At 37.8% G+C, this 27500-nt stretch overlaps 3 protein-coding genes across 3 annotated transcripts in view; 2 read left to right on the top strand and 1 right to left on the bottom strand.

The window, feature by feature from the left end:
- The window catches only part of LOC128702293 (neuropeptide F receptor), a 118952-nt gene that overhangs the window by 75182 nt on the left and 16270 nt on the right, over positions 1 to 27500 (top strand). Inside the window, exon 2 of the mRNA XM_070102163.1 lies at positions 1068 to 1893. Within this exon, the coding sequence (XP_069958264.1) occupies positions 1068 to 1889 (822 nt within the window). The 3' untranslated portion in view covers positions 1890 to 1893. The remainder of the gene's footprint in view (positions 1 to 1067; positions 1894 to 27500) is intronic.
- Positions 7817 to 9539, bottom strand: LOC138855086 (uncharacterized). The gene is made up of 2 exons (XM_070102162.1): positions 8590 to 9539; positions 7817 to 8415 (listed from the first exon to the last, which is right to left on the bottom strand). Exons 1-2 carry the CDS (start codon positions 8681 to 8683, stop codon positions 7904 to 7906), a joined length of 606 nt encoding a protein of 201 aa, XP_069958263.1. The 5' UTR covers positions 8684 to 9539; the 3' UTR covers positions 7817 to 7903.
- On the top strand, positions 15057 to 20140 carry LOC138855085 (uncharacterized). Its single transcript, XM_070102161.1, has 3 exons — positions 15057 to 15482; positions 16040 to 16213; positions 16452 to 20140. The coding sequence occupies exons 1-3, from the start codon at positions 15473 to 15475 to the stop codon at positions 20093 to 20095; spliced, it is 3828 nt and encodes a 1275-aa protein (XP_069958262.1). The 5' UTR covers positions 15057 to 15472; the 3' UTR covers positions 20096 to 20140.

Genomic DNA, 27500 nt, shown 5'->3' with positions numbered 1-27500 from the left:
AGTTGGTTCGAAAAAAGCGTTCTATTTTCGAAGAGTTCGGTAAGTGATACGTTCGAAATTTGAGGTTCCACTGTAAGAGTATTGGTACCACAATGCTCTCATACATTTCCTTCTTTACCTCCCTGGATAACGTTCTTTGTCTCCCCAGATACCTCAATGCACCACTCACCTTGTTTCCTTCATCAGTAACATGATTTACCTCGTCCTTCATAAATTCATCCGCGGACAAGTCTACTCCCATCTATCTGAACACATTCATTTCCATACTCCCTCCCTCCAATGTGATATCCAATTTTTCTTTAACTCGTTTGGTACCTTCATCACCTTACTCTTATCTATGTTCACTTTCAGCTTTCTTCCTTCACACAACCTCCCAAATTCGTCGACTAACCTTTGTAATCTCTCTTCAGAATCTCCCAGACGCACAGTATCATCAGCATAAAGTAACTGTGTCAACTCTTATTTTGTATCTGATTCCCCATAATTTAATCCCACCCTTCTCCCCAGCACCCTAGCATTTACACTACTTTTACGACCCTATCTATAAATATATTAAACAACCATGGTGACATTACACATCCCTGTCTAAGACCTACTTTTACCGGGAAGTAGTCTCTCTCTCTTCTACACACCCTAACCTGAGGCTCACTATCCTCATAAAAACCTCTTTACAGCATTTAGTAACTTACCACCTATTCCATATACTTGCAACATCTGCCACATTGCTTCCCTATCCACCCTATCATATGCCTTCTCTAAATCCATAAAAGAAACGAAAACTTCCCACCTTAATCTAAATACTGTTTCTATATATGCTTCAATGTAAACACTTGGTTTACACATCCCCTACCCATTCCAAAGCCTCCTTGTTCATCTGCATACATCCTAATGTATATATGTACTGAGAGATGTGCAATTATTAATGTATATACAGTACACACACACTTCTAGCTGTGCAATAATGATAATAATAATGAAATATAATTACCTGGCAACCTCCAGAAGTTGTATGACCCCTACTGGTTTAGCGCTTGCCAGTGACTAATAATAATAAATCTTTGGTGCAGGTGATTGTGTACCCGACGAAAGAGTCGCTGAAGACGGTGGGCGCCGTGCTGATGCTGCTGCTCATATGGGTGATCTCCTTCATGCTGGCGCTGCCCAACTTCATCTGGCGCACGCTGAAGCATCACGAGGTCAACCTGCCCAACCTGTGCTCCGTCAACTTCTGCTTCGAAGACTGGCCCACGGAGCACGGCCGCGGCTACTACAGCGTTTTCGTCATCCTGGTGCAGTACTGCCTCCCCATCATCACCGTCAGCATCTCCTATGCTATGATCTGCCGGAAGCTGAAGAGGCGCATGGCCAACAGCGCCGTCAGGTCGTCCAAGAAGGGAGAGCAGGATGGGAGGAGGATGAAGAAGACCAATACCCTTCTTATCACCATTGCCCTCATCTTCTGCCTCTCGTGGCTCCCACTCAACCTCTACAACCTCGTCGTCGACTTTTACAACCCCTTCGGCAACGAGATGGAGACGATGCTCATCGTCTACGCTATCTGTCACATGATGGGCATGTCGTCGGCCTGTTCTAACCCCCTCATGTACGGTTGGCTCAACGATAATTTCCGCAAAGAGTTTCACGAAATCTTCAGTATAGTGCTGCCCTGCAGGGAGCCACATCAACGAGGCAGACCAGGGCAGTGTAGACCCAATGAGAGACTCCTCGCAAAGCCCTCCAAATCGCCGCCAAAACCTCAGTCAAAGGAGGAGCGGCCGATGGTACTCTACACAAAGGCCAAGGAAACGACACAGGTCAACGGAACCTGCGCCAGTGACCAAGGCGAAGTTACTTACATCACCCAAGTCGTCACCAACGCCACCCTGTAGTCAGGTGAGTGAACTTTCACTCACCCACCTGCACACACACACACACACACACACACACACACACACACACACACACACACACACACACAAACACACACACACACACACACACACACACACACACACACACACACACACACACACACACACACACACACACACACACACACACACACACACACACACACACTGGAATGAGCAAACAGTGGAGGCAAACTCAATATATACCTTCAGGACCCGAGACGCCAGAGATTAATAATATGTCGAAGGTCGAAGTTTCAGAGAGGAAGCCAGGAGCTTAGACGCAACCCCGAACATCTATACACACCTACACGCCAGAAATATTTGTAATCCTAGTAGCAGGGAGCCGGACAAAAGGTGGCGGGGCTGAAAACAGATACCAGAGATTCCTGTTTCCATCTGCTTTCAGTGTATGTGATTACCTATTTGTAGATACATCAACTATGTGACCCATACGGATTTGCCGCTTGTTACCTAAATAATAATGATAATAACAATAAATGTACATATATGAGTATGTGATGTGATGGCGAGAGAGAGAGAGAGAGAGAGAGAGAGAGAGAGAGAGAGAGAGAGAGAGAGAGAGAGAGAGAGAGAGAGAGAGAGAGAGAGAGAGAGAGAGAGAGAGAGAGAGAGATTAACAAGTAAAAAGACACCAACAAACAAACAAGATACAAAAATTTGGTCATTACAAAACTTTTATTAAAAAACTTGCCAACACGACAAGAGGCGCCAACTCCTACGCCGCGGAAACACTAAGAAACTTAAGTTGATGTGCAATTAATACCATGAGTGTGCTTAGAAAATGTGAATGGCTCTGGAGTCACTATACATGATGTCCTTGCTTCTAAACAAAAACTCCAACAGAGTAACTACTGCAATCATTTCTGATATATTATCAGGCCAGTCACGATACCGTGTGAGGAGATCAGAAGAGTTCTGGCAAAATTTTTGACGTGGAGAAAGATGTGTCCAAGCCAAGGCGTAATTAGAAATTATCAAGAGGAAGTGAACCTTGGTATTGTCTCACCAGATGCACCGAGGAGTGGAGGATTAAGAATGGATATGATCACCACCTACAGTACAAGATGGATAAAAGATGCACTTCACTTGTACACATCCAGTCAAGAATACTTAAATCTCTAAAAGAGGCATTAGTGTAAATTCTCAAGTGTATATAAACAGAAGTATACACCTCTAGATGAGCATAGTTCCTTGATAATGTGAGAAATCACGAAAGAACTTGAAATTTCACTATTTTTTTCACAGTGATTATTCTGCATATTGTGATACCAACTATTTACTGTGATCTTATTTCATGCATATATATATATATATATATATATATATATATATATATATATATATATATATATATATATATATATATATATATATATATATATATATATATATATATATATATATATATATATATATATATATAGTGCAAAGATGAGTAGTGGGGGGGGTTGAAGAGGGTTGGAATAGTTTTAAAAATGCAGTATTAGAATGTGGGGCAGAAGTTTGTGGTTATAGGAGGGTGGGGGCAGGAGGAAAGAGGAGTGATTGGTGGAATGATGAAGTAAAGGGTGTGATAAAAGAGAAAAAGGTAGCTTATGAGAGGTTTTTACAAAACAGAAGTGTTATAAGAAGAACAGAGTATATGGAGAGTAAAAGAAAGGTAAAGAGAGTGGTGAGAGAGTGCAGAAGGAAAGCAGATAATAGAGTGGGAGAGGCACTGTCAAGAAATTTTAATGAAAATAAGAAAAAAATTTGGAGTGAGTTAAACAAGTTAAGAAAGCCTAGGGAAAGTATGAATTTGTCAGTTAAAAACAGAGTAGGGGAGTTAGTAGATGGGGAGAGGGAGGTATTAGGTAGATGGCGAGAATATTTTGAGGAACTTTTAAATGTTAAGGAAGAAAGAGAGGCAGTAATTTCATGCACTGGTCAGGGAGGTATACCATCTTTTAGGAGTGAAGAAGAGCAGAATGTAAGTGTGGTGGAGGTACGTGAGGCATTACGTAGAATGAAAGGGGGTAAAGCAGCTGGAACTGATGGGATCATGAGAGAAATGTTAAAAGCAGGGGGGGATATAGTGTTGGAGTGGTTGGTACTTTTGTTTAATAAATGTATGAAACAGGGGAAGGTACCTAGGGATTGGCGGAGAGCATGTATAGTCCCTTTATATAAAGGGAAAAGGGACAAAAGAGACTGTAAAATTTATAGAGGAATAAGTTTACTGAGTATACCAGGAAAAGTGTACGGTAGGGTTATAATTGAAAGAATTAGAGGTAAGACAGAATGTAGGATTGTGGATGAGCAAGGAGGTTTCAGAGTGGGTAGGGGATGTGTTGATCAAGTGTTTACATTGAAGCATATATGTGAACAGTATTTAGATAAAGGTAGGGAAGTTTTTATTGCATTTATGGATTTAGAAAAGGCATATGATAGAGTGGATAGAGGAGCAATGTGGCAGATGTTGCAAGTTTATGGAATAGGTGGTAAGTTACTAAATGCTGTAAAGAGCTTTTATGAGGATAGTGAGGCTCAGGTTAGGGTGTGTAGAAGAGAGGGAGACTACTTCCCGGTAAAAGTAGGTCTTAGACAGGGATGTGTAATGTCACCATGGTTGATTAATATATTTATAGATGGGGTTGTAAAGAAGTAAATGCTAGGGTGTTCGGGAGAGGGGTGGGATTAAATTATGGGGAATCAAATTCAAAATGGGAATTGACACAGTTACTTTTTGCTGATGATACTGTGCTTATGGGAGATTCTAAAGAAAAATTGCAAAGGTTAGTGGATGAGTTTAAGAATGTGTGTAAAGGTAGAAAGTTGAAAGTGAACATAGAAAAGAGTAAGGTAATGATGGTATCAAATGATTTAGATAAAGAAAAATTGGATATCAAATTGGGGAGGAGGAGTATGGAAGAAGTGAATGTTTTCAGATACTTGGGAGTTGACGTGTCGGCGGATGGATTTATGAAGGATGAGGTTAATCATAGAATTGATGAGGGAAAAAAGGTGAGTTGTGCGTTGAAGTATATGTGGAGTCAAAAAACGTTATCTATGGAGGCAAAGAAGGGAATGTATGAAAGTATAGTAGTACCAACACTCTTATATGGATGTGAAGCTTGGGTGGTAAATGCAGCAGCGAGGAGACGGTTGGAGGCAGTGGAGATGTCCTGTCTAAGGGCAATGTGTGGTGTAAATATTATGCAGAAAATTCGGAGTGTGGAAATTAGGAGAAGATGTGGAATTAATAAAAGCATTAGTCAGAGGGCAGAAGAGGGGTTGTTGAGGTGGTTTGGTCATTTAGAGAGAATGGATCAAAGTAGAATGACATGGAAAGCATATAAATCTATAGGGGAAGGAAAGAGGGGTAGGGGTCGTCCTCGAAAGGGTTGGAAAGAGGGGGTAAAGGAGGTTTGGTGGGCGAGGGGCTTGGACTTCCAGCAAGCGTGCGTGAGCGTGTTAGATAGGAGTGAATGGAGACGAATGATACTTGGGACCTGACGATCTGTTGGAGTGTGAGCAGGGTAATATTTAGTGAAGGGATTCAGGGAAACCGGTTATTTTCTTATAGTCGGACTTGAGTCCTGGAAATGGGAAGTACAATGCCTGCACTTTAAAGGAGGGGTTTGGGATATTGGCAGTTTGGAGGGATATGTTGTGTATCTTTATACGTATATGCTACTAAACTGTTGTATTCTGAGCACCTCTGCAAAAGCAGTGATAATGTGTGAGTGTGGTGAAAGTGTTGAATGATGAAAGTATTTTCTTTTTGGGGATTTTCTTTCTTTTTTTGGGTCACCCTGCCTCGGTGGGAGACGACCAACTTGTTGAAAAAAAAAAAAAAAAAAAAAATATATATATATATATATATATATATATATATATATATATATATATATATATATATATATATATATATATATATATATATATATATATATATGCAAAACAACCACTCTGAAAGAATAGAGAAATTCCAAGCGCTTTCGTGACTACTCACATTATCAAGGAACTATGAAAGTAAAGCATCCAAGGAAGCTATATAAGGGGTCTGGCCAACACCTCACTATCAGATCCCACAACGGTTAAACACCTGACGCGCGCCGACCCAACTGGATAGGTCCTTTGCACAACTCACCAACAAACTATTCTACCCAAGAAAATTTAAAAATTATTATTTTCCAGTGTATTATTAAATTCTTCCCAAATTCTATTAATTATAAATGGACTAATTTATATAAACCAAAGGAAATATTCATATTATTGTCAAAACTGCTTTTTATGAAACAAGATTCAATTATATTCCTGTCGACCATGGACTTGCTTGATACTACTTTCTCAACTTTTTGAAAATCAATTGGATGGTTAAAATCTCTTACATGAATAAATAGAGCATTGGAATCTTGTCCAGTTCTAATGCTATATTTATGTTGTTTTAATCTTAGTTCGAGATTTTTACCAGTTTGACCGTAATAAACTTTATCGCAAATTTTACAAGGAATCTTATAGACACATCCATCAGCATTTTGGGGGGAATTCTTTATCAAAAGTTTTTATACTGTATCAAGATTTTTGAATACAACTTTAATATTAAAAGTCTTAAGAAGAGAAGGCATATCAACCAAGTTTTCATGGTAAGGGAGAACCAACATATTTTTAGTTGAATAAGGCTGGTTGTCCCTTTTTGGATTGTAAAAAGTATTTCTTGTTGAAATATATATATATATATATATATATATATATATATATATATATATATATATATATATATATATATATATATATATATATATATATATATATATATATAAGTAGTGGATTTTTCCTCTGGGGGGTCTCCTCCGGAAAAGGCCTTCCTCTGGGGGGTCTCCTCCGGAAAAGGCCTTCCTCTGGGAGGTCTCCTCCGGTTTGGGCCTTCCTCTGGGAGGTCTCCTCCGGTTTGGGCCTTCCTCTGGGAGGTCTCTTCCGGTCTAGGACCAGCAGCTGGAGGGTCACCTTTTCACACCTAGGTGTTACTTCCGGTTTTGACCATGACCTCGCCCTCGAGACTACCTCACCCTTGACCCCCCAACCAATACCCCCGCCCACGACCCCCCCCCCTTCGCGACCCCGCCCGTCGCGCCCGCGCGCCGCACCCGCGCGCCCCGCCCGCGCGCCCGCCCGCGAGCCCGCCCGCGCGCCCGCCCTTCGCGACCCCCGCCCGCGCCTTCTGCTGCGCCTTCTGCGGCGTCGTCCGGATCGCCCCCGCGCCTCGAATTTTTTTTTCTTATGATCTCCTTGGATCAAGGTTTTTGGATTCCCCCCTACGGGGTTTTCGAAATTCTCCATCTCCTCGGATCAAATTTTTGAGGTTCCCCCTCTCACTTTCACCCCCATCCCAAAATTTCTCGATATTACCAAGTTTTTGGATTCCCCCCTATGGGGGTTTCGAAAGTCTCCATCTCCTCGGATCAAGTTTTTCGAAATTCTCCAATTCCTTGGATCAAGTTTTTTGGGTACCCCCCTCTGGGGGTAAAGCATTCAAATGAACTCCTCCTATGGGGCCATGCTTACTACAGGTCTAAACATCTTCCCCTTATTATTTTAAAATGAACTAAAAGTTTCCTCTCATTAAGTTAAATGAACTAAAAAGGACCACGCGCACACAGGTTGAAACTTGTCGATCCTTTTAGTTAATAAGGGGCCATAGTAGTGACGTCACGCGCACAGGCTGAATCTTGTCGACCCTATGTCAGTGACGTCACGCGCACAGGCTGAATCATGTCGAACCTTTTTTTTTAGTTCATTCAAGTTAATAAGGGGACACATATACATCATAGGGAAAACATTTTCATCATCAGAAAGACACATTTCAGGATAACACTAATACACAATATTTTTTTTTTTTTTTCATTATTTATTATACAGCCATTACATTTCTGGTAATACAAACAAATACAATTTCATTGAAAAAAGCTACAATTCATTGACTAAAATCAACGTAGAGTAATTTTTCTTCTCTTGTAGAATTTCTGTGCATTTTGTTCAGGGTCGTCATCTTCTTCCTCATCTGTTATACAATAAACTTCTGGGGGGGAAGCTGGTGGATAATAAATGGGGGAATCCTCATCCATACATGAAGTAGGTTGGGAATTTGTCATAAAATATTCCATCTCGCTCCATACGCATTTATCGCAATAACAACTACTAACACATTCTCCACTCATATGAGACTGGGGAGAAGGGTCGATCTCGGCGTGGGTAGGAGTTACAATATCCTGGATAAAAGCGTTAACATCAACCACCTGAGTAGGAGGCACAGTCTCAACATCCACATGAGGTCGGGGAGAAGTCTCGTTGGTAGGAGGGGTAGCAACAGCATCTCCATATGGATGGGTAGGAGGCTGGGTGGATCTCGCTCCTAACAATCCCATCAACTCGCAAATCATTTGCTCCTGTCGGATTTGATTTGCGCGAATAAGTTCCAACAACCGCATTATATTCGCATCTGGCAAAGAAAAAAAATTTCTCGATTAGAAGAAGAATAAGGCATATCTTTAATTGCATTAAAAAGTTTTATTGGTTAATACATTACACTTCTAAAATCATTTATGTGTAAAAAAAGATTTTTTCAATATTAGAACAAGATTCACTCAGATAATGAACAAAAAAAATCACTTACCATTTACCGCAGGTGGATTATTCCGACATACACAGGGATGCAGTCTTCTCTCCTCCTCGCAGACACCTCCAACGGAGTACTGAATTGGATTCATCCTTGACCCAACTTGAATGACAGTAGATGCAAAGAGTGACCCAGCACGGGCATTTATAGCAGCGTTATGACCTTTCGCCCCGCCTCTAACCTTTCGCCCCGCCTCTAAACGCCTCTACCCCACCGTATTATAATTCCAATATTTTACACAGATTTTCATAATTCCACGTTGAATTATTAGCAAATACACTTGAACATGAGGGTATATTGAAATGCTCATATGCATATTTCATTATAAATTGGTCATTCTTTAATTTATTTCTACCAAAATCTTTAAACAAATATGGTATAATTTTCTTGACGCTATAATTTGTTAACTTATACACAAAATATATAGCATATAAGCCGCACACCAATGATTTTTCATGTTGAATCCTCTGATTAATACCGTACATGAAATTTCTCTTGTATATAATTTTCTCATATATATTTGTATAATGTTTTAAATCCACCCCGAAACTATCTAAATATATTAATATGTATTTGTTCACATATATAGTAATCCAATGACCCATATTTTCATCTTGATCGTTCAATATATTAATGATGAAAATTACCGGCTTATCTTTTATCCTCATAATAACTTCATTTATATTATTTGCGGCAAAACATCCCAAATACGAGGCGTATCTTCCCGTATGATGTTTCAAGGCAATATTTATTTCTTCACAATTCATGATCTATACTCGCGTATGCACTATCACTGTTCTATTTTCATTTATATTTAAAATCGCATTAGTTTCACCAAACATCAGACAAATTCTATTCTCATCTTTCGGTTTACCAAATGTCATATCTATTCTCAAATTACCATTCTTCTCGACAGATATAGCATTCTTAACCTGTTCACTTCTCAGGTCAACACCTAATATAGTTCTGCCTTGGAGAAAACTCTTATATGTAATCAGATGATCAGTCTCCAAACCCAGAGATTTCAAGGTAGCGTAATATAACCTACTCGCATGGGTAGGGAACTTACAGTCAATATTAAGAATCATTTCTGAATTAATTGTAACCCCGAAATGATTCAAATCTTCATGTTGAAAATATAATGGATTAAAATTATATCCTCCATCATATGTCTTCATATCAACTAATATAATAAATATCTTATCGGGTATGACTTGTCCCCAAGGATTATCTGCGATCAATTGTGTTTGATTAGATGCCAGAATATATGATTTAAATAATGTCTTCTTGAACAGATATTCACACCCCTGCGGGTTTGCCCTCATGCTTGAATTCAATGCAATTAATGCATTCGTATACGGAATAACTTTATCGATCCATAATTTAATGGAATTAATATTATATTTATATGTTTTTCCGCTTAATGGAGTCATAATTACCCATGCGGGTGAATGCATTTCAAGTCTCAATCGACATTCGACACTATCCAGGATATATTCGTGAAAACTACTCACATCCAGCATCAAAGGGAAACAAGTATTCACTTCATTCGTTAATTTACCTTCGTCTTTCTTAATATCATCTAAATCAGCTGTTGTAATAGTACTACTTGCTGTGTCTTTATTACGAAAGAATGCTATTCTTCCCAATGTATCTAATTTTGATGGGGATAAATGCTTAAGCAGTTTAATATAACCCGTATATGAATAAAATGGATTCGATTCTATAAGTTGTTCATTGAGATACAAACACACAGATTTGAATATTGTCTGACTTATAGAGTTCACAAATATGACCTTATCTCCGTCTCCCAGTGCACTCCCATCCTCATTTGTTATATTTATGTTCATTTCCAAGGCCAGACTCGTTAAATCTAAAAAATGACCTTCTGAACTTTGTATTCTAAATTCGAGAAATTTATCAGATCCTTGATTTACTGGTAATACTTCACATGTGCGTCTAGCTGCTATTGAGGATTCAATAATGGTATGTCCTGGTAATTTTGGGAATCCATCAGTTATGGAATGAGAATAAGTGGGGACGGGGGCGTTGAGCCCCCCTGGTGTAACGTATAGAGCACCAGCCGACATACTAACAATATGACAGTTAACAATAAACTAAAATTAATTAAATATTCCAGTTTCTTTTATTATTAAATTTCAATCGTTTCAAACCAATCTTTCTACTTCCTCCGGATAATAACTTCTGTCCGACACCCTTCAATGTTTCTACGCCTCTATTTCTCGCAGAATTTTTCAATGCAATACCATTATTAACATCGTTCAACACATTTTGCCCGTATTGTAATACTCCCGGAGCAAAGGTATTCAATAAGAATGGTAATGCTTTTCTGGCCATCCCACCGAGAAATGACAATAATCCTCCGCCCCTCCCTCTAGCTTTATATAATATAATATCATCTAAACCTCCCCCTTTCACCCTCGAAGTATCAAAGAGTTTCAGGAATGATTCCACTGAAGGAGGAGAGAAACTGGTTCTCATCTTGACGGTTCGTTCAATATTAACTCAACTTGATCATTCACTCTCGTTTTATAGGTCTTAAATGTAGTACACATACAGTAGAACACTTATCATTATATTGAATTAACCTTCCTTTCTGATCAGCGAGCTTAATACTCACTTGATCAATTATCTTTTTATTAAGTGGTTTATACATTGTGGGGTCATAATTAGATCTTAATGTATTAATATCAACTACTCCCAAAAGAGATACCAACTGATCGCCAAAATTAATGGGATCAATCAAATCGCTATATATTAACATATAATTAATACCTGATTCAGGATCGGGTGGGTTTACCGCCTTCACACCAGACTCGTTAAAAATAATCTCTTTTTTATTGGTAAAGACATACAAAATTTCATTACCTAAGAACCCTAGCATATCGCTTCCTTCTTTATCAAATTCCAACCCCACATAAGCACTGGTAATATCAGAAGGTATTATAATTTTTTTTTTCAAGTTAATAACCACTCTGTTTATTCCTGGATGATATGTGAACACAATTGAGTTTTTGGGGATGATAATACCCGTTGTATGTTTAACTGCTATTAAGAGATTTGCATTAATATCCTCATTTATTGCCTCTAAAATCCTTGTCATATCACCTCCAATAATTTTGCTCATATCAATTTTATGCATATATTTATTTACTGTAGATTTCTCATATGTAATACATATCTTCAAATTCTTTTGCGGTATATAATGCGTCTTGGGGTAAATTATATTTTTCAGAGCAACCTCATAATCAATTTTATTATCTAATATAATGGGGTCATATAATTTATTAATGAAAGCCGAAGGTGTATTGGCGGGAAATAAATCGAGACTTGAATCGCTACACACGTATAGAAGACGTTCAGCCATCTCTACACTCTTATAACACACACTAAATAAAAACATAACATCACAGAGTTTATATACTCACCTAATATGATATCCACGATGTTTCTCTCCTTACACCGCCTCCTTTATGTAATAATTGTTTTCTCACTTTTGTATTCCTCACAAAATCAAAATGTATACCTGATATATTTAATAAATGCTTTATTTCTGTTAAGTAATCAGAATCGATTCTTCTCGCTGATTTCACATTATTTTCTGATAAAACATTTAATATTTCAATAATATTACGTCCAGTAATGGGGGTAAGAAGGTCACCATTCTCATCCCAACTCACCAAAGGATTTCTTTGCAATAATACCAACATTGATTTCACATATTCTATATTTCTCGCACTCACTCTTATGTGCATGAATCTTGACAAATCTGGGGTTTTCTGAGGTTTCACCGAGGTGAGAGCAGGTGGGTTGACCTGCCTAGCGGGAGTAGTCTTAAACTTGCGTTTAACACCACGCTTCAAGCATGCACCACCACCACCTCCTTCTAAATTCTCATCACCCTCCGATTTTACTAACTCGAGAGGTTTCCGATTCATAACTGAAGTTGGTACAAGATAAAATTCTTTCATGATTTATTAAACAATCTCGAAATAATATTTACTGCTAGAGGTAATATAATGCCAAGAAGATTTCCACCTCTGATACTCAGCAAATATTTCTTTTTACGCTGAAAACCGATTTTCTTACAAGCTAATGATTTAATCTCGTTCTTGTACTTTTTAAATATTTTAGGGTCTAATGGTATTTTATTCTTAATCAAATTCTTGAAAATCTCACTGATACAACTTATGTGTGTTTTCTTAAACTGTTGTAATAAACTCTTCCGATGATTGCGTGGGAGACTATTAAGTAATGTAATTAATTCTTTAAATTTTTCTAATAATGATTTTTTCATTGTACCTTCAACAAATCTCCTTCTTTGACCCACGAATTAAAAGTGGAATCATAACCTTTATAAGATACCAAATAATGCGTAATTCCACCAATTTTTTTTCGTTTCAATACTCTGTCGATAATATATTCTGGAGGTGGTATGACTGGGGTCAATTCTTCGCGATAAAATATTCCTTTAATCTTTTCACCTTTCAAATCTTTCAAATGATATGTTGTTATAGGTTGAGAATTATTAATTCTATATATTTTAAATATTTCCTCTGTATTTTGTGTGTGAAACCCTCGGTTAAACGCGGATGATCTGCTAAGAGTCACTCTTGTTGTGTCTCCAACAGCCAATTTCTTACTGATTCGTTTCTTATTGGATCTTCCATTTTTATAATTTATCCGAAACTGATTCCTTATATCATTCAATGACGTAATACCATGGACTTGCAATGGGGTTTTACCGCCAATCCCCGAGTGCGGAGATGAATTATACGCATCTACTAATTCATTTAACACTTTTGAATAATTAAATGTATTGGCACTTGTCATATACTTGTATAATTTACGTTTCATCGTTTGCAAGCCTCTCTCTGCAATGGAAGCTTTTGTTTCTTTCGAAAATACATGATATAACTTTATATGCTTACTCTGGAGATAATTCTGTACCTGTTTATTTAGAAACTCCCTGCCTTTATCTGTAAATAATCTCGATATATTCTTCGCCTTTTCATTCTCCAATATGTTTTGTAATGCATGTAAAGTGCTCGGTCCGTCTTTCTTTTTCATGAGTACTGCTTGTAAATATCTTGAAAAAACATCGATACACACGAGAATGTATTTATATCCATCATTATATCTGGATAATTTAGACATATCACCCAAATCACAGGTTAATATCACTCTGGGTTTAGGAGCAATTATTTTCCTACGAGGAAACTTCTTAGGTTTAAGAACGTATAAAGTATATGATCTTTCTGAATTTAAGAAATTTCTGACCTCTTTCAAGGTTATGGACGGATCGATCTTTTTTACAGCTGTATATAAACTGTTTACACCAGAGAATGACCCAGCAGATCCAGGATCTCTATAAACCTTTTCAATTAATTTTGCTCGCTCCATTGGTATACAATTTCGTAGGAATCCTGCCGTAACACATTGGTTCGCAACTGTAATGCTTCTGGTGTATTTAATGCAAGGTCTATGAATAAATAACCAAAGGGTGATCGTTTTATAGCAGATTTATATATATTTACAAATTCCTTATTTTTTCCGAACACTTGTCGCCCCAGAATCTCTACTTGTCCAAGATCCCTCATTTTAAATAAAGCAAAATGCGTGGCGTTTAAAGCCATGGTACGACTATATCGTCCTCCGTGAAATATATTTTGAGTAATCAGAATAATGCTTATATTATGATGTCTACCTTTAGTAAAACATTCGAGAATAATTTCACTGTTACCTGCTTTTAAAAATAGATCATCAACAATAATTATTGTATTTTCATCAGGTGATGCAATGACATTCTGCGGGTCGATAATATCGTTACTTAATGTTAATTTATGAGTTATCTCTGAATCTTGTTCTAAGGGATGTGATGTCACCCCGCATATTATAATGTTATGAAATTTCTCGTGGTATAACTTTATTAATTTTGATGTGAAATAAGATTTGCCACTATTCGAATAACCGGCAATGATAATCCTTGATGGATAACGAAATATATCAACGTCAGCAGATGTGTATGTTGACAAGTTCAACATCTTCCCCTTATTATTTTAAAATGATCTAAAAGCTTCCTCTCTTTAAGTTGAATGAACTAAAAAGGGTGTTTACCATAGAGAGGCGTCTTGTACACTGTAAGTCTTAATGGGTTTTCAAGATATATAATACTTTTAGTTCAATAAGGGGACACAGTTAATGTGGAGCAGGACTGCCTCACCAAAATTAGTTGCTTTAGGGTGACGATTGACATAGGTGTTTCAGTAAGGATATACTGGTATTATATTCTATCTTGGATGTTACCCGCATTTCATGGCGCCTGTCTGTCCTGAGTTGACGCAGGTGTTATGTTCTACCTTGGGTGTGAACCGCATTACATGGCGCCTGTCTGTCCTGAGTTGACCCAGGTGTTCGGTAAGGCGATGATTATCTTTAATCTACCTTGGGTGTGAACCGCATTACACCATGTGTTGGGGTGACCCACAATGAGTCTCTCAGAGTGAGGACAGTGCTTCCATCCGTGACTGAGCTCATCTTCCCCATATTATTTTAAAATGAACTAAAAGTTTCCTCTCATTAAGTTAAAGGACCTCATCTTCCAACGCTGAACCGCACAACATGCTGTCTGTCTGACCTGTGTTGACCCAGGTGTTCATGATTATCTTAAATCTACCTTAGGTGTGAACCGCATTATACCGTGGTGTCGGGAGGAGGGGGCGGCCTATATAAGCTCAATGAGACACTCAGAGCGAGGACAGTGCTTCCATCCATCATCCGTGACTGACCTCATCTTCCCCCCACAGTATTCCTCTCATTAAGTTAAAGGACCTCATCTTCCAACGCTGAACCGCACAACATGGAGAAAGGTAAGTTGTACTTAGAAAATTCTTGTTTTTGCATGTTTAATTTTTGTTGAAGCATACGAGTGAAATTTGGGGTTAATTTTTGTTGAAGCATACGAGTGAAATTTGGGTTAATTTTTGTTGAAGCATACGAGTGAAATTTGGGTTAATTTTTGTTGAAGCATACGAGTGAAATTTGGGTTAGTGCGTTAATAAGTGAAATTTTTAATGGGTTAAATAAGTGAATTGGTGAAGAGGAGATTGTTAGAAAATTCTTGTTTTTGCATGTTTAATTTTTGTTGAAGCATACGAGTGAAATTTGGGTTAATTTTTGTTGAAGCATACGAGTGAAATTTGGGTTAATTTTTGTTGAAGCATACGAGTGAAATTTGGGTTAATTTTTGTTGAAGCATACGAGTGAAATTAATGGGTTAAATAAGTGAATTGGTGAAGAGGAGATTGTTAGAAAATTCTTGTTTAATTTTTGTTGAAGCATACGAGTGAAATTTTTAATTTTTGTTGGAGCATATGAGTGAAATTTTTTACTGGGATAGTGCGTTAATAAGTGAAATTCTTAACAGGGGATAGCATATATTCGAAATACTTGGAAGCATTGGTGAAGAGAAGATTATCGATTAGAAAGCAGCGTTCGTTGGTAATCGAGAAAGGCGGTGTACAACGCAATGAAAGGTTATTGCAATTGGATAATGAGTGGGCACGTGTAGATGCTTTATGGAAGAAGGCTATAGAAACAGGTATGTAACCAATTTGTGATCTTTTGTTGTGCTAGTCACTCGAGAAAAGATTTTTTGTTCTATTCATTGAAATCTTAATATTTTGGGTTATGAATTGGATGTGCTTTTTTCCTCTGTTCATTGAAATCTTAATATTTTTTTTGGGTTATGAATTGGATGTGGTTTTTTTTCCTCTGTTCATTGAAATCTTAATATTTTTTTGGGTTATGAATTGGATATGCTTTTTTTTCCTCTGCAGGAAATACACCTGGTAGTGATGTCGCCCAGCTTGGTGGTGAGAGTGCTAGTGTTGGTACCTCACAATGCGGAGGTGCAGGTACTTCTGCCCCCATTAATGATGATGAGAGAGCAACTACCTCGCATGACGTGTCTGACACGCATAATAGTGAAGATGAGACCCCAGAAGTTATTACATATATCCAGAATTTTAGAGGTAGACATACAGTGAGGAAATATAGTGTTCCTTCATCTTATAACAGAGAGTTAAGAATGTATTTACATGTTTATAGGGATTATTTTATAGAACAGATGCGAGATATGTATGATAGATCGCCTCTAGCAATGTCGCTCAGAATCCACCCAATTATAGTTATAAGGACATTACGTCAAAACATATCGGGTGATGATCAAAATGGACAATTTGTGATAAATTTAGCGTTTGAGTTAGTAAGTGAAGAGGAAATCTCTGAAGTATTTGATCGATGGGTGGGAACAATATTAGAAAGATACGAGTCAGAGTTGCAAGATCAGGAAGGATCTGGCTGGATCATAGATCAAATCGAATCTTTCAGTATCGAATATGTTAAAGTAGAATTCAGAGTGGAAGTGGGATCATATGTGGCATATCCCGAGAAACTGCGAGGGAAGAAATATGTATTTAATCCAGAGATTAATGATGGGTTATGTGTACTGCGTGCTTTTGCCGCCTATCAATGTCATAAAAAGAATATGTCATGGAAACATATTCGCAGAGCAGTTAATACTAAGAGAGGTTGTCTTAATCATGCAAAATCTTCTATAGATGATTTCCCCATTACGCGTGATAAGTTAGGTATATTAGAGAAGGAAAATAAAGTGTCATTATATGTTTATCAATTAAGAAAGGATCAAGATAGGACATTTATGGCTATGTGTCGTAAGGGGAATAAGAAATATAAGGACATTATGTGCGCGTTATTGTTGAATGAAAGACATTTGGTTTTAATCAAAGATTTTGACGGGTATGTTAGAACGATAATGACAGAAAAAGGTGTAAAGAAGCACTGTCATAGTTGTTTGATGAAGTTGAATACACAGGAAGAGTTAGATATCCACGAAGATGGATGTAAAATCAATCAGGTTCTCGTATTCCCCCCGGAAGGAACAACAGTACACTTTGAAAATTTTAGTCATACGCATTCCAACGAATATATCGGTGTATTTGATTTCGAATGTGCATTAGACACAACTCTCCCAGCAGGTAAAATTGAGTCTCGTCATAAAGCCATTGCCTATTGTTATATTATATTTGATCGCAAAGGAGAAATAGTGTGTATAAAGAGTTATAAGGGGGAGGATGCTGTTAATCATTTCATTTTAAATGTTAGTGGTGAATGGAATAAAATAAAGTTTAGAAGACAGTATCATGAAATCCATATGTCAGAGGAGGATAAGATGAGGCATGATTCTCAGAACACTTGTGAATTATGTGGTAACACCTTCAAAAAACCCAAGGACAAACATAAACACCATGACCATACTTTAAATTTCAATAATTATATTGGAGCCTATTGTGCACGATGTAATATGCAGTGTAAAGACAAGAGAGAGAAATTATTGCTTTTTTGTCATAACATGTCGTATGATTTAGGAATAATTTTAAAGGAATTGAATGTTGATAAATATAACGTTGAAATTCATTCGAAACAAGGATTCAAATTCTTGAAAGTAGACATAGGTAAGGTTAGGTTTCAGGATTCACTGTCTTTATTGAATGGATCTCTTTCCACGTTAGCAGAACAACATATCAAGGCAGGTAAATCCCTGAAATATACAGAGACTATTCTGAAAGATGTGCCTCGAGATGTCTTACCTTTATTATGTAAAGGAAAACAAATTTTGTGTTATGATTATATTGATAGTTTAAAGAAGCTCGATGAAACAAAATTACCGAGTAAAGATCATTTTTTTAATTCTTTGAGAAATAGCGCTATCAGCCAAGAAGATTATGAACATGCATTGAAAGTGTTTGAGTTGGGTAAATGTAAGACTTTAGGAGATTACTTGATGTTATATCTCAAGACAGATGTTGGTTTGTTAGCCGATGTCTTCATGGAGTGGCGTAAAACACTCAAGGATATTTATAAGTTAGACGTTAGTAATTATATAAGTTTACCATCATTCAGTTGGGATGCATTCCTATTGAAAACTAATGTAAGATTAGATATGATATATTCCCATGAATTATATGACTTGATTAAAAGGAATCTCAGAGGTGGGTTTACCTGCGCAATTAATCAGTATTCTAAAGCAGATAATCCCCTAATTAACCCTAATTTTGATGTTGAGAGTGGAATGGGCACTCATATTTTATATCTAGATTTCAATTCTTTGTATGCTAGTGCGATGGTTGAAGCTCTTCCACAGAATGGTATCAGAAAATTATCCAATGACGAGAAGAATGCTATCCTCGATGTGGGATTAAGTAATGTTTCCTGTGAAGGACAAAAGGGATATTGGATAGAATGTGATACCAAGCACATATCCCCCGAGGTAGCTAGACTCACTGATGAACTTCCTTTAATATTATCACATATGAATATATCAGAAGAGATGTTATCTCCTTATTGTGAATCTATATTGAAAAATGAAGGTAGAAAGATCCCCAAATCTAATGGGAAATTAGTGGCTAGTCATTTACCTCAGAAAAATTATTTAATCAGTCTAGAATTGTTACAGTTATTACTGGAACTTGGGTTAGAGGTGGAAAAGGTTCATACCATATATGAATATACACAGACAAAATTTTTAGAACCTTTCATATCAACTAATATTGCACAGAGAACAGCTACAAGATGTCCTATCAAGTCAAAAGCCTTCAAATTAACTAATAACGCCATATATGGGAAATCATTGCTGAATATTACAAAGTATGCTGAGAAATATAGATATATCAATAATGAGAAAGCATTTATTAGAGCGAGTAAAGATCCTTTGTTAAAAAATATCACACATTTAAATCAAGATAGAGTGATTTGCACATTCAATAAAGATATATTAGAAGTTAAGCAACCACTTTATCTCGGTTTTCAAATTCTTGAGATAGCTAAAAAGAAATTGTATCATTTTTGGTATAAAGTTTTAAAACAGCATTATGGTGATGATGTAAGACTTCTTTATACCGATACTGACTCGTATATTTTTAGCTTGAAATGTAAAGATTTGTACACCGAGTTAAAAAGTGAACCATTGTTAGGTTATATGGATTTTTCAAATTTCAGCCCTGAGCATCCCTTATATGATGATAGTAGAAAAGGGGAGCTGGGGTTATTGAAATCTGAAATGTGTGATAACCATATTAGCGAGTTGATAGCCCTGAAAGCTAAAATGTATTCTGTCAAGATTGCTGGAAGATCAACTACTGTCAGCAGAGCCAAGGGTATTCCTTCGCATTTTATGCCATTATTAACACATGCAAGATATAAGAATGTTTTATCAAATGTAGATAAAGAATTATTCGCGTGTAAGTCTATAAGTAACGTAAAAGGTCAAATATGTACGGTAAGAATTAATAAGAGAGGTTTGTCAGCCTTTGATGATAAAAGATATCATTTGAATACTAATGAATCCTTGGCTTATGGACACCCTGATATTCCACCATCTAAACGTAGGAGAATAGAGTGATGTATTGCTTGTATAATAAATAATGAAAAAATATTGTGTATTAGTGTTATCCTGAAATGTGTCTTTCTGATGATGAAAATGTTTTCCCTATGATGTATATGTGTCCCCTTATTAACTTGAATGAACTAAAAAAAAAAGGTTCGACATGATTCAGCCTGTGCGCGTGACGTCACTGACATAGGGTCGACAAGATTCAGCCTGTGTGCGTGACGTCACTACTATGGCCCCTTATTAACTAAAAGGATCGACAAGTTTCAACCTGTGTGCGCGTGGTTCTTTTTAGTTCATTTAACTTAATGAGAGGAAACTTTTAGTTCATTTTAAAATAATATGGGGAAGATGTTTAGACCTGTAGTAAGCATGGCCCCATAGGAGGAGTTCATTTGAATGCTTTACCCCCAGAGGGGGGTACCCAAAAAACTTGATCCAAGGAATTGGAGAATTTCGAAAAACTTGATCCGAGGAGATGGAGACTTTCGAAACCCCCATAGGGGGGAATCCAAAAACTTGGTAATATCGAGAAATTTTGGGATGGGGGTGAAAGTGAGAGGGGGAACCTCAAAAATTTGATCCGAGGAGATGGAGAATTTCGAAAACCCCGTAGGGGGGAATCCAAAAACCTTGATCCAAGGAGATCATAAGAAAAAAAAATTCGAGGCGCGGGGGCGATCCGGACGACGCCGCAGAAGGCGCAGCAGAAGGCGCGGGCGGGGGTCGCGAAGGGCGGGCGCGCGGGCGGGCTCGCGGGCGGGGCGCGCGGGCGGGGCGCGCGGGTGCGGCGCGCGGGCGGGCGGGCGGGGGTCGCGAAGGGGGTGGGGGGTCGTGGGTGGGGGTATTGGTTGGGGGGTCAAGGGTGAGGTAGTCTCGAGGGCGAGGTCATGGTCAAAACCGGAAGTAACACCTAGGTGTGAAAAGGTGACCCTCCAGCTGCTGGTCCTAGACCGGAAGAGACCTCCCAGAGGAAGGCCCAAACCGGAGGAGACCTCCCAGAGGAAGGCCCAAACCGGAGGAGACCTCCCAGAGGAAGGCCTTTTCCGGAGGAGACCCCCCAGAGGAAGGCCTTTTCCGGAGGAGACCCCCCAGAGGAAAAATCCACTACTTATATATATATATATATATATATATATTTCAACAAGTCGGCCGTCTCCCACCTATTCAGGGTGACCCAAAAGAAAGAAAATCCCCAAAACGAAAATACTTTCGTCATCCTTCAACACTTTCACCTCACTCAATCACTGTTTTTGCAGAGGCGCCCAGATACAACAGTTTAGAAGCATATATAAAGATACAGTATAAAAAAATGACCTGAAATAATGTAATAAACTCCCTATAGAATATAATATCAGGTCCCCAATTATATATATATACCGTCCTATTACACATCACTCCAAACTGCCAATATCCTAAACCCCTCCTTCAGAGTGCAGGCATTGTACTTCCCATTTCCATAAATGTGTACATGTAAATATCTCATATGTAAGGACACAGACCATTGCACAAAGAATGGAATATTCAAGACAGCCACATATTACACTCAAATTTAGTCGCTGAATCAGTTTGTCATTCACCCCCACAGTTATCCCCTAGACGGTGGTGCTAGAGAATATGGATCCATGAAAGGAATAGTAACTAGTCCCCAAAAGTGTTTACAGGAGTGATACAAAGAATTAAAGCAGGAAATGTAAAGGAGACAGAAAAGAAAAAGCAATATCATTGAAACCCCTCAGGGCACGTAACAGAGGTCAATCTCTCTCTCTCTCTCTCTCTTTCTCATTCTCTCTCTCTCGTGAGCTATTAAAACAATTCTGGAAAAGTAGGAGAAAAAAACAAAGAAACAAAAGAACAATTGCCAACGTGTCCAGGGAAAGATTTAATATTTTTTTTGTAATCCAGACGACAAATGTGGAATGAAACAGTGATAGAAGCAACGAGTTGAAAGTAGGAGCAAAACTTAATGTCTATCTATCTATTTATCTATATCTATATATATATATATATATATATATATATATATATATATATATATATATATATATATATATATATATATATATATATATATGCAATATATGCAATAAGACCACAGTAAACAGGTGATTTTAAAATATGCAAAACAACCACTGTGAAAGAGAAGTGAAATTCCAAGCGCTTTCGTGACTACTCACATTGTCAAGGAACTATGAACGTAATACATCAAAGGAAGGCAATAAAAGGGCTTAGACCACACCTCACAGTCAACTCCCACAACACAGAAACACCTGACGCGAGACAATACCGGACTCAAAAGAAAAGAGGAACACTGCAGTAGGTCCGCTGGTCCAACTAGACAGGTCCTCACGACAACCCACCAACAAATCATTCTACCCAAGAAATAAGGTTTATTATTTGTTCAATGTATTATTAAACTCTAACCAAATTTTATTAATTATAAATGAATCTAATTTATACAAAGCTAAGGAATATTTCCTTAGGTTTGTATAACTTTATATATACATATATATATATATATATATATATATATATATATATATATATATATATATATATATATATATATATATATATATATATATATATATATATATATATATATATATATATATATATATATATATATATATATATATGTCGTGCCAAATAGGCAGAACTTGCGATCTTGGCTTAAATAACAATGCTCATCTTGCCATATAGGACATGTGAAAATTTGTGTATACAATAATATCGCCAAAATCATTCTGAACCTAACGAAAAAAATATAGTTCATTGCGTTTATTTAATATTAAATTACTGAAAACAAATCTAAAATATATATATATATATATATATATATATATATATATATATATATATATATATATATATATATATATATATATATATATATATATATATATATATATATATATATATATATATATATATATATATATATATATATATATATATATATATAAGTAGTCGATTTTTCCACTGGGGGAGGAACTTCCGGTTTAGGCTTTCCACTGGGGGAGGAACTTCCGGTTTGGGCCTTCCACAGAGCGAGGAACTTCCGGTTGGGCCTTCCACTGAGCGAGGTATCCGGTCTAGGACCAGCAGCTGGAGGGTCACCTTTTCACACCTAGGTGTTACTTCCGGTTTTGACCATGACCTCGCCCTCGAGACTACCTCACCCTTGACCCCCCAACCAATACCCCCGCCCACGACCCCCCCCCCTTCGCGACCCCCGCCGTCGCGCCGCGCGCCCGCGCGCGCGCCCGCCCGCGCGCCCCGCCCGCGCGCCCGCCCGCGCGCCCGCCCGCGCCCGCCCCGCGCGCCCTTCGCGACCCCCCCGCGCCTTCTGCTGCGCCTTCTGCAGCGTCATCCGGATCGCCCCCGCGCCTCGAATTTTTTTCCGATTTTTTTCGAATTTTTTTTGAATTTCATTTTCTTGTGCTCTCCATCTCCTCGGATCAAGTTTTTAAGGTTCCCCCTCTCACTTTCACCCCCATCCCAAAATTTCTCAATATTACCAAGTTTTTGCATTCCCCCCCTATGGGGGTTTTCGAAATTCTCCATCTCCTCAGATCAAATTTTTAAGGTTCCCCCTCCCACTTTCACCCCCCAATCCCAAAAATTTCTCGATAATACAAGTTTTGGATTCCCCCCTATGGGGTTTTTGAATTTCTTATGATCACCTTGGATCAAATTTTTGGATTACCCCTCCCACTTTCACCCACCCCCCACCTCAAATTTTTTTTCTCGATAATACAAGTTTTGGATTCCCCCCTATGGGGTTTTCGAAATTCTCCAATTCCTCGGATCAAGTTTTTTGGGTACCCCTCCTTTCACCCCCCATCCCCAAACAATTTCTCAATATCAAAGTCTCCACTTCCTCGGATCCCCCTCCCACTTTCACTCCCACCTCAAATTTCTCGACAATACCAAGACTCCATCTCCTCGGATCAAATTTTTTGGATCCCCCCTATGGGTTTTCGAAATTCTCCATCTCCTTGGATCAAATTTTTGGATTACCCCTCTCACTTTCACTCCCACCCCAAAATTTCTCGATAATACCAAGACTCCATCTCCTTGGATCAAGGTTTTTGGATTCCCCCCTCTGGGGGTAAGCATTCAAATGAACTCCTCCTATGGGGCATGCTTACTACAGGTCTAATGAAGGGTGTTTACTCGGCGGTCAGTGACGTCATTATTCCTCTCATTAATGTGTTTACTCGACGGTCAGTGACGTCACGTGATGACCGCGCACACAGGTTGAATCTTGTCTACCCTTTTACCCACCCTCCCAAACCCTCACACTCCAACCAACACCTCACAATTTTCACTCATAACCCCCAATTTTTCTCGTTTTAACCCTTTTAGTTCATTAAAGTTAATAAGGGGACACATGCATCAGAAAGTCACCACATCGCTTACATCCACTTTCGTTAAATTCACTACTCACAATTTTACATATTACGAAGTTAAATACGCACTTTTACTTTGAACATCTTCAAAACACTCTCATAAATCATTTGAATACTCACAAAAAATACCTTTATACATTTTCCAAACAACACTGAAATACTCCAAAAAACATCATTCGAACACCCCCAAATCACCTCTGAATACTCCCAGAACACCTTCATAAATACTCTTGCACATCATTTGAACACCTTCATAAGTACTCTCATAATCATTTGTACACCTTCAAAAAACACCTTTGAATACTCACATAAACACCCTTGAACACCTTCAAAACACCTTCAAAGCACTCTCATAATCATTTGAACACACTCAAAACACCTTTGAATAACCTCAAAACACCTTTGAACACCTTCAAAACACCCTTGAACACCTTCAAAACACCCTTGAACACCTTCAAAAACAACATTTGAACACACTCAAAACACCTTTGAACATTTCCAAAACACTATTTGAGTACTCCCAAATAAGATTTTACATCTCTAATTTATCTGCACTTTCATTAAATTACAACTCATCCCTCAGTCTCCAGACTAGGCATTTTCTCGTTTTTACCCTTTTAGTTCATTAAAGTTATTAAGGGGACACAATACATCAGAAAAAAAAAAAGTCACAAAAACTAACTCAAACACTTTACTTTGAACACCCCCAAAAACACTCTCATAATCATTTGTACACCTTCAAAAAACACCTTTGAATACTCACATAAACACCCTTGAACACCTTCAAAACACCTTTGAATAACCTCAAAACACCTTTGAACACCTTCAAAACACCCTTGAACACCCTTGATCACCTTCAAAAAACAACATTTGAACACACTCAAAACACCTTTGAACACCTTTGAACATTTCCAAACAACACTGAAACACTTCCAAAAAACACAATTTGAGTACTCCCAATTACACCACTGATTACTACTAAAACACCGCTGAATTCAATCAAAACACCCTTCAACACCTTCAAACACCCTTGAACACCTTCAAAACACTCTTGAACACCTTCAAAAACACCTTTGAACATTTCCAAAACACTATTTGAGTACTCCCAATTACACCACTGAATACTACTAAAACACCGATGAATTCAATCAAAACACCCTTCAACACCTTCAAAACACCTTTGAACACCTTTGAACATTTCCAAAAAACACTCTCATAATCATTTGAACACACTCAAAACACCTTTGAATAACCTCAAAACACCTTTGAACACCTTCAAAACACCCTTGAACACCCTTGAACACCTTCAAAAACAACATTTGAACACACTCAAAACACCTTTGAACATTTCCAAAACACTATTTGAGTACTCCCAAATAAGATTTGACATCTCTAATTTATCTGCACTTACACATTTCATTAAATTACAACTCATCCCTCAGTCTCCAGACTTCACAACATTATCACAAAAACTAACTCAAACACTTTACTTTGAACACCCCAAAAAACACTCTCATAATCATTTGAACACACTCAAAACACCTTTGAATAACCTCAAAACACCTTTGAACACCTTCAAAACACCCTTGAACACCCTTGATCACCTTCAAAAAAAACAACATTTGAACACACTCAAAACACCTTTGAACACTTCCAAAAAACACAATTTGAGTACTCCCAATTACACCACTGAATACTACTAAAACACCGCTGAATTCAATCAAAACACCCTTCAACACCTTCAAAACACCTTTGAACACCTTTGAACATTTCCAAAACACTATTTGAGTACTCCCAATTACACCACTGATTACTACTAAAACACCGCTGAATTCAATCAAAACACCCTTCATCACCTTCAAACACCCTTGAACACACTCAAAACACCCTTCAACACCTTCAAAACACCTTTGAACACCTTCAAAACACCTTTGAACACATTCAAAACACTCTCATAATCATTTGAACACACTCAAAACACCTTTTGAACACCTTTGAACACCTTCAAAACACCCTTGAACACCCTTGATCACCTTCAAAAAACAACATTTGAACACACTCAAAACACCTTTGAACACCTTTGAACATTTCCAAACAACACTGAAACACTTCCAAAAACACCATTTGAGTACTCCCAAATACACCACTGAATACTAAAACACCACTGAATACACTCAAAACACCACCAAAATCACCATAAACTAAGATCAACACCCACATCCCACAACACCCACAACCCACAACACCCACAATTTTTTCTCGTTTTATCTAATTTCATCAGAAAAAGTCCCAACAACAACCCACTTATAACATTTTTTTTTTCGGTATCTCTAGTTCGACAACAACACCCACAACACCCACATCCCAGAAAACCCATGAACATTTCCAAAACACTATTTGAGTACTCCCAATTACACCACTGATTACTACTAAAACACCGCTGAATTCAATCAAAACACCCTTCAACACCTTCAAACACCCTTGAACACCTTCAAAACACTCTTGAACACTTTCAAAAACACCTTTGAACATTTCCAATCAACACTGAAACACTTCCAAAAAACACAATTTGAGTACTCCCTATTACACCACTGATTACTACTAAAACACCGCTGAATTCAATCAAAACACCCTTCAACACCTTCAAACACCCTTGAACACACTCAAAACACCCTTCAACACCTTCAAAACACCTTTGATCACCTTCAAAAACACCTTTGAATACATTCAAAACACTCTCATAATCATTTGAACACACTCAAAACACCTTTGAATAACCTCAAAACACCTTTGAACACCTTCAAAACACCCTTGAACACCCTTGATCACCTTCAAAAAACAACATTTGAACACACTCAAAACACCTTTGAACACCTTTGAACATTTCCAAACAACACTGAAACACTTCCAAAAACACCATTTGAGTACTCCCATATACACCACTGAATACTAAAACACCACTGAATACACTCAAAACACCACCAAAATCACCATAAACTAAG

The sequence above is a fragment of the Cherax quadricarinatus genome, chromosome 80 (genome assembly GCF_038502225.1).
Source record: "Cherax quadricarinatus isolate ZL_2023a chromosome 80, ASM3850222v1, whole genome shotgun sequence".
Lineage (NCBI taxonomy): Eukaryota > Metazoa > Arthropoda > Malacostraca > Decapoda > Parastacidae > Cherax > Cherax quadricarinatus.
This window is presented reverse-complemented; position numbering and strand designations above follow the sequence as displayed.